This window comes from Oryzias latipes, chromosome 24 (assembly GCF_002234675.1).
Source record: "Oryzias latipes chromosome 24, ASM223467v1".
Lineage (NCBI taxonomy): Eukaryota > Metazoa > Chordata > Actinopteri > Beloniformes > Adrianichthyidae > Oryzias > Oryzias latipes.
The window spans coordinates 16583260-16596630 of NC_019882.2; the positions used below are offsets into that span (position 1 = coordinate 16583260).

The window sequence follows — 13371 nt, forward strand, 5'->3', positions numbered from 1 at the left end:
TGCTTCATCCTTTTCAGTGTTGTCTAAGAACGAGAACATGGTGCTGCATTGGTGCAAAGTGTCCGTCTGGACCAGAAGGGGGTGTGCTGTGCAGACTGGCCAGTGTGGTTGACAGATGCCCCCAGAAAGCCACTAACAGGATGACGTCTGCGCTGTGAGGGCCACGAGGTAAAGCAGGATTATGTCTGAGTAGTAGATAAACAGATTATTCCAGAAACAGTGCCCACTTTTTTTCACTTTGTCACTCTTGCCACACTTCTAGTTTCCGTCAGCCCAGGTTTCCCCACTGGTGCTGAAGTTTTCCTCTCCCTCATCGCCAGACTCATCAACCGGAATTTGCACGGCTGCATTTCTGCTGCGGATCCGTGGCCCTGAGTGAGCTGCTGTCTCCAATGCGACATCAACCGCCATCCATGAGCCCCACCTGAGTTTGAGACCCCTTTCCCACCGCTGGATTTACTTTTATGTTTACATTTTGGAATCTCATCTACAAACAAAATGTTTGGGGCAGTTGGATTTATTCTGCTTTGCACTATTGCTTCACAGGCAGCTGGTATAAAAGGTAACCTCTGTTGTGTTTGTAAAGCTTTATGGATTAAAATGAAACTTTAAAAGTCAGTGCTTTCATTTTTTTAAAAACGATAAAAGAGAAAGGAATTCTGCACAAGGATTTAGTGGTTGGAACTAAATATACATGCACTAAATTTGGTCACAATGTATGGCAAAGCCTATTACGATTGCATAAGTGCCCTGCTGTTTAACATTAGGGAGTCGGACACACCTGAAGACACATAAAAGCAATCAAAATTAGTAATAGAGTAGCATGGCTTGAAGGCTGCAGCTAGAAGTGTTCGATTTTCATGGCTGGTCATGAATATGTGCAAAAGGGTCTCCAATTTAAAATGCCAGGCTTGGTGCTTTTGTTGCCAGCTTCCTGACAGTTTGACAGTTGAAATTACAGCTCTTTCCACATTTGCTTGTAAGGAAAAACTAAAACCACAACACGAAGATTGGGTGATTATTCGAGTTTTACCAGCAATCACAAACAATGTGTTTTTAAAGATTTTAACAGAAAACAACAAAGCTAACATCCAATTGAGAGCCCTTTTTGTGCACGACATGTTTTTTGTGGAAGACTATGTTTTCTGAATTGTTTGATGGAGCACATTAATGCAGGGAAGTGGTGTTTAGCGGATGCTTTTTATTGCAAGCACCTTTCAAGTGCAGCCAGTGATTTTTTTTTATTTTTTAGTTTGAGTGGGTTTAAGGAGGGAGAGTCAGCCCTGAAAAGTACAAGTTCGATGCCACACAGAACACAATCGCTCCACTCTGCTTAAGATTCAAGGTAAAACAGAGAACGCATGGAAACAAACAGCGCATTTTAAATAAACTCTATTAGATGTGCTTGTTTTTAAGCACATGCTGTGCTGGGAAATGTATACCACTAGATTTTTTAACTGCCAATAATACGTAGACTCAAAATATGTGTTTGCTCATGCTATAAAAAGGAGCACTAGACAATTTTCTGCTTCGAACTTAATAAAATGATAATTAAATTGGTCTGATGGGTTCATAACCTCAATTATTTGAAGGTTTTATTAGACAAAACACAAATCTGCTTTCTCAGAACCAGAATTGCTCCAGAGGATGAAACTCCTCATAAGATTACTAAGAATTTGTCTGGTATATTGTTATGGTTTCTTAACTATGTGCTCAACAACTGTTTTGTAACGTGATCTTCCAACAGACAAATCACCAAACTGCTTTAGAGTTATGGGTTGCACCCAACTGCAAACTTTCAAGTCACTCATTTATTAGAATACAAGGACTTTTTTTGACATCTTAGTATTGTTCAGTTATTTTATTTTAGTTATAATAACTGGTACTTTTAAAATCTCTGGAGTCAAAGAGTTTCTGCCAACAAAATCAAAGGCTAAATCTGAACTCTGATGTCTAGATCAAAGAAGTTCTGAAGTGCAGAGTTCCCCTTTCTTTGTTTTGGGTCTGATCATATATGTCTGTGTTGTGTGTGCATTCCTCTGAAGCGTGGAATGGAAATTTCCGTTTATTCCAAATGCAGCACTGCTGGTGCTTACAAATGACATCCATGTTTTCTCATTTTTTCTTTTTTGTGATTAACAGTTTGGGGAAGGGGGGGGGGGATAATATGGAGTCTGGAAATGTAATGCTTTGTGAACAAACAATAAAAAAGTTCATATGAAGAAAATTTCATTAAAAAGTTTCAGGAAAATCTGATGTATTTCACATCTGTGTGCATTAGCAGCTTTTTTCCCACTATAGTACCAGTATAATGCCCGTATATTTGAAAAGTGAATATTTTGAAAGGAATCAGGGAAAAGAATGCTAACTAAAACCCTGATTTACAACTATAATAATGCATTTCCTTTAACATTGTAACCCTTGTGCTGTCCTAGGCACTTTACCATTGGGAGTTGGGTCATCTAGACCCACTAGACAGTGCTCTGAACCTTTTTTCTTCAATGATTTGAGATCTTCACTGGTGTCCATGGATTACATGAAATCTTTCCACTTTTATTCACCTTTGTCATGATAGGACAAACACGTCAATGTAAGGGTGTGGTCATCTAAGATAGCACAAGGGTTAAAAGGAGACTTTTGACTAAAAGCTATTCATTTACTAATACATGAGTCTATTAAAATGACCACATATTGTTTTCAGTAGTTGAATACTTTTGTTTCATTTAGATTATTTGTAGGACATAGAGTGCCATATTCTTTTTATTTTCCATGTTTTTGTCGCAAATTTTCTTTTTTTGCTGATTCAACTCTCTGAATGTGCTGTTTCTTAGCCGCTTAACTATAGGATTATTTTAATGTGAAAAACTGCATCTCATTGTCTTTATGTGTTATAAAGTAATAAACTTTTGATTCCCAGCCCAAGTATATCTCCAAACAGCCGACTGCTGTTAGTTTTTGCCGTTAGAAGGAGCAGACTGCTCGTGTTTACAGTTTGTTGCGTAAATCTCGTCCCACTAGCTTTGCTGCTCTTTGTAGTAAACACAACCCATCTGCTGCTCCAAACAAATGCTGGGGATTTGAATGTGACCAGGTCCTTGCAGCAGCTCTGTGTTTCGACCCTGACACGTCTTCTTTATGTGTTCTAGGCTCACGTGGCGGTGTCTCCCTAGACCCCGGGTTAAAGTTGAAGACCGCAGGGTCGACCCGCCTGTCAGATCTCCTAAAGATGTCAGCGCACCATGAAGGTTCAGGTTCAGAACTCATCCGACGTCGACCCAAGCGGTCTGTGTTTTTACACTCCGGAGTGAGGATCTGCCCTCAGGAAGGTTTGGAGGAAATTCTTGCCAGCCACCAGGCTTACTATCAACTTCGAGGTACACATTTTTATTCTTATGACCTCTTAGATTTTGCTTCACCTGTCAGGACTTTTGCAGTGTCTTCTCAGGTTTAACAGGTGATGTTCAGCAAGTAAACCTGCTGTCATTCAGCTATTGTTAAAGTTAATAAAGTTTCAAAATTACAAAAATGTTAAAAAGGTTTTTTTTTTAATTGACAAAATAATTATTTTATAACCCACAACATCTTATTTGGTACATTTAAATGTAAATGGTAGATTTGTACACTAATATGTTCTAAAATATTTTTTTGTAAATCTATAACAGAAAGCTTTAAAAAGTCTGTCAGCGCATTAACTTGATCATCTTTTGAAATGATGTAGCGGCACAGAAAGCTTCATCTAAATAAGCTAAATCAACTGAATCAACATGAAAAACAAAATAACTGGAGGCAATATAAATGAACACTCTCAATCACCTGAAAAATTAAAGTTACATTTTCAGAACTTTTCCCTAATAGTTTTCCCTAGAAACAAATGAACTGGCAAACTTGATTTATCATTATAATGTTAAATATTTAGATTTAAAAAAAGAAGTAGTGGAGTTGAGGAGGAAATGGCTAACAGATAGATAGATAGATAGATAGATAGATAGATAGATAGATAGATAGATAGATAGATAGATAGATAGATAGATAGATAGATAGATAGATAGATAGATAGATAGATAGATAGATAGATAGATAGATAGATAGATAGATAGATAGATAGATAGATAGATAGATAGATAGATAGATAGATAGATAGATAGATAGATAGATAGATAGATAGATAGATAGATAGATAGATAGATAGATAGATAGATAGATAGATAGATAGATAGATAGATAGATAGATAGATGGATAGATAGATTTTTTTGTAGAGTGCAGCTCTACAAGAGCTTTTAAATTTTAAACATTTAACATCATATTATTCTGGCTAAGTTGTTTAAGTTACATATTTTTTTAACTTTTATACTATTATTTCTCTTCAGTGTCCTATATGTTTGTATTTTTAAAAGGCGTCACCCTAAATATGTATTTCAATTTTTTTCTGGATGAAATAGATAATCTTCTTTATTAGCCTTTGTCTTAAAAAAGTCATTGGAAATGTCATGTTTGCTATCACAGTAAACAAAAAAAGAAGCAGTAAATTAAGAAAGTCTTGCTTATGTGATGATGATGACCTGCTAATACACTTTCAGTCCTTAACTGGCTTTAAAAAAAAACAGTTGTTGTGCATTCAAGAGGCAGTGTTTGTGTGTTTGTCTTGCTAGTGTGTCAGGAGGCTGTGTGGGAGGCGTTCAGGATCTTTTTTGACAGAATCCCTGGCACCTCCGAGTACCAGAGATGGGTTCACGCCTGTCAGCAGGAGTCACTCTGCATCTCTGACCTCGCCAAAAACTTTAGCGCTTCCGAAGAGCACAACAGCATGATTCGAAGTGTAAGACAACTAGAGGAAACTGTTGACACAGGAATGCAAGTTTTACCTGAAAATTGAAAATAAACCATGTTTGGGACAATGTTAGACTTTTATTATATGCTTAAATATTTTACAAACTTCAATTAAAAAATTCTGCAAAAATTGTAAATAATCTGGATGTTTTGCTTCTTAACTACAGAATAATAATGATTATTTAAAAAGGCTTTTTACCAAGTGAAAGCATGAAAAGTATTTTTAATTTTATACTTTAATCTTATTTTTTTAAGAAAAAAGCGAAGGGGTTTAAAAGCTTTAGGCAAAATGATTTGCTTACAAAAATAGAAGCTACGGTTGGACAGCAAAATTCAAAGGAGAAACCATTTTTACCATCATTGGACCATTGATGTCCTGTTGCATTTCAGTAGCATTTCACAGGGCAATAAGAGCGAATTGCAAAAGAGATGTGGTTACATACTGTTTTGTCTCTGTGCTGTAAGCACCACACAAACTCATTTAACATCAGGAAATTGAAAATATTTCACCACAAAAAAATTTGCATGTAATTGTTGAACTGTGTGGGAGCTATTTATGCGGCGTGCAATATTGCTGTTTGAAAAAAATAAATGAAATAAGGTTTCAATAACTTCACCAACTAACAGGGTGATTTGGCCATTAATTGAATTTCATGGAATTTGTCTTTTTACTGTCCCAGTTTTTTATATTTCTTTGTAGATTTAAAAAATGTTACAATCTTAGATTAGTAAAACCCATAAATGTGAGAAACAGCAGGTAGTTTGCAAATGTTCCCCCACTTTCAGATTCCTGATCTTTCTAAGTAAAAATACCCAGAAATGTGAACAGCAGTCTCTGACAGTCTGCATCATTATCACAAACAAAATTATGAGGTAGCTCATTTTCACAAAGGTGATGAAACCATGGAGAGGGAAAGAGTTTGTTCTGCAGCACCGACAGGGACTGACTGATCATTTGGATTTTTGTTTACAGAGGATCAACCGTCTCAGAAACAGAAAGCCTCCATCACAGTAAGAAGTGATTTTGTTTTATATTGCATGTTGCTACTTTATAGGTCTATAAGCTGCTCTTTTAACTTTAAAGATCTCTTCCAATTATATATCTTTTTAGAGAAAAAACTGTTCAACTTTTTTTGTTTTAGTGTCTTGCATTTGGTAATAAAGCACACAATGTACATATAACTTGTGGATCAGAAAAAGAGACTCCAAATATATTCAAAAAATCAGCTTCAAATCAAATGGAATGATAACTTTTTCTACAGCTATTCTTTATCATAATATTTAATATTTTTTTAAAGACCCTCGCCAATGAAAATCATGATTTTTAGTGTTAACATGTTTTTGTGGCTTTTTTCTGATAAAAGAGGACATATATGAATAAAAATTTGCTTAGATTTGCATGTTTGAGTATTTATCTGTTTGAATTCTTGTGAATCTGGAGCAAATGAGAAAAAAGCCATTTGAAAAACACATTTGTAACGCAAAAAATACACTGGGTGGGCCATAAGATCTCTTCTCCGCTCCATTCTGATGCATCCACTTGCAGACAATAGATCCATGTATGTTTTCCCTGACTGAGCTGGAATCTGGATCTAAACTGTACGCCTGGATAGCTCAGATATTGCTCCCACTCCCACTAATGTTAAGGTGGGAGTGTCGGGGGCTATAAGGTGGCAGGAGAGTGTGTTAACAAAGAAGTTATGGATGATGAAGGGGGGGGCGAGAGTCTCCGCACCCACGTTCCCACGGTCCCACTCACAACTCAGAGCCAAATTTCTGATGAACTCCTGACGCTCTGCAGAATCTATGTTTTTATTGTTTTGGCTTTAATGGCAAAATCATAATTAAAAGACCACATGGGCAATTTTACAATAGACCAAAAGATGATCATTGTGGAAATAAGAGTTATAAAAATTACCTAGACCACCAACTACGGTAGATTTTAACAGTAAATGGAAAGAACGAATGATTTGACACAAAACTTTTGCTGATCTGCCTTAAGTTGCTCTAAAACCCAATTGGCAAACAAGCACAAGGTGTTTCTGTCCAGATGTGAGCTGGGGGAAATTTACAGCTTCATTTCACCGATTCTGATGGTTGTTTTCCCAGAACAAAGTTAACGTTAAAAAGAAACACACGGCTGCACTGATCAATAAGAGAATTGTTGGAAGGGTTTTACCAAACTGAAGATGATACTTTTTCTATGTTTTTGAATAATTCAGACGTATTTAAATGTTTTGAAGCTGCATACTGAGTATTTTTTAAAGGGTTAAATGGTGTTATTCTTTGTAGAGATTTTTTGGTGAACTTCTTGCACATTATTCCTCCTCTACAGAGTTGTGGTGACTCCCCCAACAACCCAAAGTTTCCCTCAAACCACAGGTACCACTTTTTTTACAGCTTTGATTTTTATACTCCTGCTTTTGTGGGTTTTTTTCTACTTTAATTTACTGTTTTCTTTTTCATATTTATTCTGTAACTATCGCATTATCTGACTTATACTACACTGTGACTAGTAATTTAGTGTACAGAAAATAGAGCAAATAATGTTTTATTTTAAATAAATAGGTTTAGAATATGTTTTATTATCTCAAAGGAGGAAGAAAATGTTTTGATTTAGCTTTAAACTTGTTGCTTTTTCCTGTTTTATCACCCCAAGTTTAAGTCTCCTCATGACATCTTGTTTGACGTATTGTACTGTGGTTCAGGTACACTGTAACCAAAGTTTCTCCCATGATGCTTTAGGTCTGCCGACCCAGCCCACGGCCCTGACAGCAGCACCGGAATTTGTCACCATTAGGGACACACCCTCTTTCATTCCAAGCCCTGCCCTTAACCACACCCAGTCTACTGCGGTGCTCCAAGAGGTGCGAACATTAAAACTTGGAAATAGTTTGTGCTTGTGGCTTGATTAAAACACAGTAACTGACTTAAATTAAAAAATCTAGACTATGAAATGAGTAATTGTCAAAATCTCAAGTGCATTTAAAAAAAATACTGGCATCATGTATGTGAAAAATAATGGCACGTTATCAAACAGGTATTTGAAGGCTTTGGAGTTGAAGGTATCAATGACTATTCCTATTATTTCTTCATTAAAGTTGTAATGGTTGTGATGCAGCAACTGAAATGGGCGGGCCAAAGTCTCCTTGCTCTGCTCCATTCTGATGCTCCACTTGCAGACCAATTAATCCATGTACGTCTTTTGTTTTCCTCATCTGAACTGGAATCTGGCCTTAAAACTGTATGGCTGGATAGCTCAGATATTGCTCACCATTTTTGTTGCAGCCTTAATGTTAGGTTGGGATTGTGAGTGGCAGTAAGCTAGAGGGAGACAGTGTAAACAAAGGAATGATGGGATATCAACGGAGAGTTACTTCCATGCCAACAGTCCTGCCCACAATTCAGAGGTGGATTTCTGATGAACTCCTGCCGCTCTGCTGAAACGTTGTTGAAGAAATGACAGATTTTTTTAGTTTTGGCTAAAAATGGCATGATCACAACTAAAATACCACTGGGAGCACTTTGAAAATAGATCAAAAGATGAATGGAGTGGGACTTTAACCTTCAGCATTCGTCATCTAGGACTCCTAATGGGATTTGGTGTTGATGTGGAGATTTTTAAATTGCCATCTTCTAGAAAACATCTCAGTGACCTTAGAGTTGATGTAATAAAAAGATGTTGCATTTTTTGTCACTATGAGGGATCTTTGTACTATTTTTGTTTAACACAGTTATTTCAATTTGTTTATTAGTTAAAAATGAGGTTTCCAAATATTCCAATTGATCAAAAGTCTTCAGGATTTTGTAATTCACACCTATCCTGATTTAGAAGCTTTTTTCTTAGAATGTGAGAATTAGAAAAAAACATTTATTTAGGTTAGGTTTTTTATTTTTGTTTCACTTAACCCTTGTGCTATCCTATGGGGTCCAGTTGACCCGATCTTACATTGACGTGTTCTCCCTACCATGACAAAGGTGGATAAAGGTGGAAAGATTTCATGTAATCCATGGACACCAGTGAAGATCACAAATCATTGAAGAAAAAAGCTTCAGAGCACTGTCTAGTGGGTCTAGATGACCCCACTGCCTAGGATAGCACAAGGGTTAATATAGTTGATTACCTGAAGCCTTTTCTTATGACAAGAAAAACCAAAATCAGAACAGCCCTGTAGGCTACTTGTGGGAATGACAAGAACTGACTCATGGGTATGAGGTATTGCCACAAAAAAGTGTTGGGAAAAAATTTTAGAAAGAAAAGTAAGTTTTTTTCTGACCTTTAGCAAGTTTTTATTGTTTCACATTCACCTTTATAAAAAGCTTTGGGATCAACAGAAATCGATTGCTTCACTGAATTAAGACTATGACTCTGCAAGTGCCTTCAGAAAGCCAGCTGTGCAAAAACCTTCCAAAAATATTCAAGTTTGTTAGTGTGCGGTTAGACATTGAATGATGCATGACCTTCTATTATTCGCAGGAAGGTACAGTATCTGTGTTTTGTGTGTGCCGTTTTGCTAACAGCTCACAAGCTGTGAGTGACGGTTTACCTGCTGAACTTATTTACCAGCAGCTCAGCTGCTTCTGTTCCTGCTTTCAGATTCAATCTGAGCATCTTGTATGTTCGCCGCAGTGTAACAGATCGTTTCAAGAGTGATGACAGCAGATGCTGGGGTTGGCAGTGAATAAGTGAATTTTTGTTCATGTGGGAAAAAACTAACATTGTATGAAGTTGATGCTAAGTTTTTTTTTAAAAGTTGCTGTACATATGGTCACATATCCCAAAATGCCACCCTGCTGCAACCTCAATGCAAGGTATTCAACAAAATTGGCAGGTGGTCGCGTTGCGGCATTTGTAAATGAGAGGCAGCAGATGCATTTTTACACGCCGTGCAGTGACCGTAGAGGTTTTAAGAGAAGGTTCAAATTTTACAAGGACCGGATATCGGTTAGTGGCGCCAAGACACATTTGGAGGTCGCAAGGTGGCAGTCCAATGACAGGCGGGAGCCAGGTGATAATTGACTGATATGAGGGTCTTCAAGGTCCCCAAAATGGTCTGATGATCGGCTGATTTCAGACAGCCCCCTCCAGCCACCCCCCTGCTCCTGTGTCTTCATCCGATGAAGACACCTACTGTGGTTGGACCACTTGGACCTTCGTTTTCTTGCCCTTGGTGGGTTTCTTTGGAGGCATGTTGTCTAAAAATGAAAAAAATTGACAAGATTATAATGTGTGCTAAAAATCTGAGTTGCCAATGACCAGTAGTGCAGAATGGCCTGGTTTTTATGAACCGCTGGGCTACTGGGCGGCTGGCGGCACTTGATATATCTGGAGACATTTACAGATCATCCAATCAGAGATGCTGCCAGCTGGCGATCAGGTGCCACCGCTCTGTGGCCGCTTAGCTGTCGCCTGATTTCATAATGGCATCACCCCCGCCTGACTGACTGACGCCTGCCTACCTACTGTCTGCATTCATGGCCATGCCAATGATTCTCAAAAAATCTGCCAGTGCCTTTCCCATCGCACGGTGGCAGTTGTACATATTTGTGACTGTAGCATTAGTCAAGAAATCTCACAGTGGATTATAAGGCGCACTGTCAATGATGATGTGTTGTCCCACTTTTGTCAAAGATAAGTCAGTCAGACTTTATTAACTGCAATCAGTAATCCTTGAACTTGTTTATGACATGCTACAAATTCGCCACGCTAGCGTATACTTGTTTAACTCCCAACCTTGTTTACAACAAAAACAAACAACTAAAGCAAGCGTTAAGGCCCGTACACACTGGGGCAAATGTTCGCCAGGCGTTATTCGCCAGCGTTTTTCGCCACGTTTTTTGTGTTCACACCCAGGCTCGCTAACGATGAGCCGAGTGAACATGCAATTTCATTCCCTGACATTAGATGGCGCTTAATGTAAAACAGAAATACTCCTGTACACAAGGTGGCGCTGCGCAACTTTACGATTCTTAAAGTCGGTTTTCACTCAGAAGAAGAGAACAAGTATTTACGCGCTTGTCAGAATCATACAAAGAAAACATGAATATTTCAAGCACCAGTAGCTCCAACTGGTGCTTGGTTCGGGGATATTTTAGAATGTCCATCATTATCTCTTCGCGGCTGTGTAGATGCAACTCAGCGTCTATCTTCTTCGCTGGTATGTGTGCTCAGCAAGGCAGTTTTGTGTTTGAGCGCCCCCAAGTTGTGTTTTACTGTAACTTCAGAGGCTCCAGACACGTGTGCAAAAGGGCCGTTCTCATTGGTCGAACAGATTTCGACGCGACGCGTCAAACCAAGATGGACAGCAAGATGTTCAAACCAGAACAAACAGATCCTACCCTCATGTTTAATCCAGAGTACTAAATAATCAATTTTTATGTCATTTAACATTGACGTTTTTATTTTAATACATCTACCCTTGTATTGTTTTTAAATTTTTAAAGAAAAATTATTTTATTTTATTTTAATTTTTTGTTTTTTGTTCTGGATCTCTTCACACATGAATGTTGTTGTGTTTTCTTTTTACAGAAAAGCAAAGGAATATTAGTAGGAAATGAAAATACAGTAGATTAGATTCTGGCCTAACTGGGTTTTTTTCTATTTACCAGTGCATGAAAATGAATTGGCAGTAAACAGAAGTCTCAATCAGAGGTGATGAAAAAGACCATAAAACCTTTTTCATGAAGGTCCTTTCTCATGTGCTTAATCAACTGATTGTGGTTGGATCTCAGTGGGCTGTGTTACAAAAAAAAGTGGCTCAACTATAAAAGAAATCAGACTGGGGAAGTTAATGGGAGGAATAAAGTCATCAAATGCAATTTGATGTCAGAAGAAAAGCTCTCTTATGCAAAGGTGGATCTGTTGACGACTCAATAAAAGCCTCAAAATTAAGTAAAGTTAAAACCCCCATAATTCAGAGAAGTACTTTTATCTATACAGTGTGTTATCTGAGGTGATTTTTAAATTTTATGTCATAGGTTTCTTCAGTTTTGACAGCACTGACGTGGGGTTATTATAGCATTAGCTGGTTTATTTAGTGCAACTGACAGGTGAGAAGAGATAAAAGTCATATGTGTTTTATCTGTCTCCCTTTTATCTTCCAAGAGCTTCCCTCAGGGGTGTGTCCCCCCACTGTTTTGTTTTGCTTCCAATAGGAATGAGTGACAGTGCGTGCACTTTGAGGATTTCACCATTATCTGATGACAAGCAGCGCTGGACAAAAATAAAGTGAATCCAAACACGCTGGGAGAAACAAGAAAACTTTTAACCCTTTTTTTTTGTTATGAACATAACTTAAAATGAAGCTGCGTTCACACTGAACGCGATTACCGTGGCTGGGGCGGTCAGTTTTAATATTATGTGAGTCTACAGACGCAATCACAGGTCATGCAGCACAATCATTGACTGTATACGACGACTGGACTGAGTGACCAATCTGATCGTTGACCTCTTGAACTTTATTTTTTTCTTTTTCCATCAAGACTAATGAAAGGTCCAGAGAGTTTTTGTTTTTTCTTCCTCGGACTAATGCAGGACAGCAAGTTGTCAGCTGGGTGACAGAGAGACAGAGGTACCGCTAAAAGCATCCATCATTCTGACTAGCTTTAGTGAACCTCACTGTACTTGGAGAACCTCTGAATGATGTCACTAAACCAGACATAGAGACGTTTACCTTTACCGATGCTTTAGAGCTCTCCAAAATAAATAAACCTGAGCTCTCAACATCATCCCTGCCTTCCATGTTTTGTAAATGGAAATACAAACAAAAAACGCTTATGAAAGCTGTCATTTATGTAGAATTGGTCAAAATTGGCCCAAGAAAATCAGAAAAGTTTCAGAAAAAACATGTGTTGTTGTTGGGGGGATTTGAAGTTGGCACATCTTTAATTGAACCTTCCCAGGTCCACATTATTTTTCAAGCTGCTTTCCAGTTGTGTGTCAAACTAAACTAAATATATTCATCCTTGATGGCATAGATTTAACAAGGTACTGGAAACAGTTTGGTCCATTTTGAAATGACAGCATCACACAGTTGCTGCCGATTTGTCGGCTGTACATCCATGATGCCAATCTCTTGTTCCACCACATCCCAAAGGTTCTCTATTCGGTTGAGATCTGGTGACTGTGGAGACCTTTTGAGTCCAGTGAACTTCCTGTCATGTTTGAGAAACCTGTCTGAGATGATTCCAGCTTTATGACATGGCGCCTTATCCTGCTGGAAGTAGCCATCAGAAGAAGGTACATGGTGGTCAAAAAGGGATGGACATGGTCAGCAGCAATGCTCAGGGAAGTTGTAACCATGCTCAATTGGTACTTCAATCCCATTTCTTCTTTAACCCTTGTGCTATCTTAGATGACCCCACCCTTACATTGACTTGTTCTTCCTACCATGACAAAGGTGGATAAAGGTGGAAAGATTTTATGTAATCCATGGACACCAGTGAAGATCACAAATCATTGAAGAAAAAAGGTTCAGAGCACTGTCTAGTGGGTCTAGATGACCCCACTCCCAATGTTAAAGTGCTTAGGATAGCACAAGGGT

At 38.1% G+C, this 13371-nt stretch overlaps 1 protein-coding gene across 1 annotated transcript in view; it reads left to right on the forward strand.

The window, feature by feature from the left end:
- The first annotated feature begins 240 nt into the window (after window positions 1-240).
- The window catches only part of LOC105357209 (interphotoreceptor matrix proteoglycan 2), a 32923-nt gene continuing 19792 nt past the window's right edge, over window positions 241-13371 (forward strand). Inside the window, exons 1-6 of the mRNA XM_011491911.3 lie at window positions 241-562; window positions 3147-3374; window positions 4651-4817; window positions 5802-5839; window positions 7164-7210; window positions 7574-7695. Of these exons, the coding sequence (XP_011490213.1) occupies window positions 499-562; window positions 3147-3374; window positions 4651-4817; window positions 5802-5839; window positions 7164-7210; window positions 7574-7695 (666 nt within the window). The 5' untranslated portion in view covers window positions 241-498. The remainder of the gene's footprint in view (window positions 563-3146; window positions 3375-4650; window positions 4818-5801; window positions 5840-7163; window positions 7211-7573; window positions 7696-13371) is intronic.